This window comes from Mercurialis annua, linkage group LG1-X (genome assembly GCF_937616625.2).
Source record: "Mercurialis annua linkage group LG1-X, ddMerAnnu1.2, whole genome shotgun sequence".
Lineage (NCBI taxonomy): Eukaryota > Viridiplantae > Streptophyta > Magnoliopsida > Malpighiales > Euphorbiaceae > Mercurialis > Mercurialis annua.
In genome coordinates, this window is record NC_065570.1 from 40451410 (window position 1) to 40454157 (window position 2748).

The 2748-nt window shown below is 47.3% G+C and overlaps 1 protein-coding gene across 1 annotated transcript; it reads right to left on the reverse strand.

Annotated features, from left to right (window-relative positions):
- Positions 1 to 580: 580 nt before the first annotated feature.
- On the reverse strand, positions 581 to 1438 carry LOC126669195 (uncharacterized). The gene is made up of 3 exons (XM_050362601.1): positions 1205 to 1438; positions 791 to 1099; positions 581 to 709 (listed from the first exon to the last, which is right to left on the reverse strand). Exons 1-3 carry the CDS (start codon positions 1436 to 1438, stop codon positions 581 to 583), a joined length of 672 nt encoding a protein of 223 aa, XP_050218558.1.
- Between the last annotated feature and the right edge of the window lie 1310 nt (positions 1439 to 2748).

Genomic DNA, 2748 nt, shown 5'->3' on the forward strand with positions numbered 1-2748 from the left:
CCTTCTCTGTCACAGGTTTTGGAGCTTCCGTCTCATGGGCCATGTCGATTGCCCCTCCACTCTCAACAACTTTCTTCCGAACCCATATTTTCCGCATTTTAGTCGTTCTGTGCTCATGCGGCTCGGCAACTTTTTTAATCCGTGCCCCACTCGCCAATCTCTCGGCCATGGGTCGGTTCACCCGTTCAGGCATGAGCGTCAATCGGTTCTGTATGGACGATTTAGTTGCGGCATGACTGGCCCTTGACTCCTGCCTTAACCTCTACATTCGCCTCTTTTGGGTTTTTGTCATACAAGGGGTCTCATCCGTTGGCTGAGAAATCCTCTTGAACACGGTTGTCTTAGACTCCCGCTGTAGCTGATGTTTCTACCACTGCTCGGTAGGCGATTTAGGCTTAAATGTCTTGGGGTGTTCCCTTACTTTTTCGACCCTCTTGGCGGCAAAACAAGTACTGCAGGATGGGCACGTGACTTCTGCGGTGGGCTAACTATTACGCTTCCTCTTCTGCTGTTGAGGTCGCCCCTTTTTTGCTCGCCATTTAGACCCATCCGTCTCTACCTTGAGTTAGGTTTCTTGGGCTCACTTGCTCTGGATCTGCCTCTGTTTCAAGAAACTATCAAAATGAGGCCGAACAGTGTTGATGGACACATATTTTGCATCGGCCTCTTTCTTAGTAGGGAACAAGAGTTTTCCTTCATTGATCGCCTTCTGGATCACGTTTTTGAAGTTCACACAGTTGTTCGTACTGTGCCTTCAAGAGTTGTGATATTTGCAGTAATCCTTTCCGACCATATTCTCCGGCAGTGGGATCACGTGACCTTCACTAAGGGCGATCTGTCCATCTTTGAACAAAGCATCAAAAATTTCGTCGGCTTTGGTCAAGTCAAAGGAATATTCCCTCTGCACTACTGCGGTTTTATTCTTCTTGACAAAACCCGTTTTTCTCAGATCCGAGCATTTCAATGGTTTGCTACCCAAGAATTCGGCCATCTTGATTTCGTCCTCCGAGCTTCTATCCTCGTTGTCCGAAACCACGGCTATGTCCAACTGGTCTTTGTAGTAAGTAACACTCGAAGCTCCTCGTCTCTGTTCTTTCTCCTAGAGAAGCATCTCGTAGCTCGTCTCCCTATTAGTCAATTTAAATAAGTCCCGGAATCGGTGCCCTTCGAAGTGCTCCCTCATGGCGAAGCTCATTCCTCTAACCACCATTGGGACGCAATCGGCCTCAGACATCTTTGTTGAGCACCACATTCTCAGATTTCTGAATCGGCCGATGTACTTCTCCACCGATTCACTTGGCAGCTGTGATATACGAGCCACATCGTCGAGGGTGACATCTGGAGGTGCCTTGTAAAACCCCTCGTGGAAGAGGATCTCCAAATCCTTCCAGGTCTCCACTGAGTTTGGTGTTAACCTTGTATACCAGGTCAAGGCCATTTTTGTCAATGAACTAGCAAATAACCGGAGTTTCCAGAAGTCATGAGCTGCTACCTCGCCGTATTGGGCCGAGAAACGGGCGACATGTTCACCAGAGAAAAGGCTAAACTCAGGAACCTTCTATCCCCTTGGGAAAGGGTACAACTTGTCGATCCAATCTGGACATGGCTTCATATACGAAGGGCGGGGCATCGGTTATAAATCGACCCCGAGCTTTTCCAACATGTTCATGAGTTGCCCCTGATCATAAATATTATGCTCACCCCCTTCAATAGCCGAACGCTCGCCCACATTTAATTCCTGGGTGTTGGCTCCGGTTGCGACCCCTTGTGGTCTGGATTCGCCTTGGGGAGCTGACGTGCTTGCCCCCAAGTGATCGGCTCTTCCTGCCGATTCGGCTTCCTGCCTAGTCAAGAGTTTAACTGACCCATAAGTATACCCCAGCTTACTGGGTTGCTGTATCGGTTTGGCCGAACTACCAGGATATCCGAAGCGATTCGGTGTCTGGTTCTGTTCGGCCCTTCTGTAACTCTGTTCGGCAACGGATTGCCCAGAAAAGAGTCTGCCCAAGCTCTCCATCGCCTTGTTGAGGCCATCCAAATTACCCTGGATCTGCCTCTGGAACGATGCTTGATCAGACATGATATTTTTCATCACTTCCGACATCTGATGCATCGCACCATCAAACTTCTGCTTGTTCTCTTGGGCAATCTCGCCCCTCATAGCCGAGATATCGGCATGCGATAAGGAAGGGCGAGATGGAGGAAGCTGGCGTGAGTAGTCAATCGAATCATCGGTCGCATCATCATTCTTGTCCGACGGGAGGCTTCCATCAGTGACCGAAGGATTCAGCACATTTGGCCATGATTTCTGATATGTCCGAATCAAAATCGTCCACTCCGTCGCCTTGCTTTAATTGTTGTCGGCGTATAGACCGAGCGTGCCTGGAATCGTCCTTAAAGTCTGTTTTTGTGCTAACCATAAATTGATGTCCCCAGTGGAGTCGCCAAAAGATGTTCGCCTAGAAATATTCCGGACTCGAATCTTTGAATTTATAAGTGGGATCGGTTTGATGCTTTAACGAACTTATGAAGATATTCACGGGGCTTCTTTGGTTAAAAACACTTAACCACGTGATCTAAGTAGTAATAATCTGGGAGTTAATAAACTCAGGCGAGATTAATACCAAAAACTACTTCTAAATTAAAACAATTCAGGGATTGCGAGATAAAAAGCATTGAGTTTGGTATTTGATTGATTGATTTATTTATCGAAAAATAATGAAGCTCTGAGCTATTTATAGCTCTATA

Coding starts and splice junctions, on each gene's coding strand:
- LOC126669195 (XM_050362601.1), bottom strand. CDS start 1,438: ATGGCCTTGACCTGGTATACAAGGTTAACACCAAACTCAGTGGAGACC. Junction 1,100..1,204: donor CCGATTGCGTCCCAATGGTG/GTTAGAGGAATG, acceptor ATGCTTCTCTAG/GAGAAAGAACAGAGACGAGG. Junction 710..790: donor TCCCACTGCCGGAGAATATG/GTCGGAAAGGAT, acceptor AACGTGATCCAG/AAGGCGATCAATGAAGGAAA.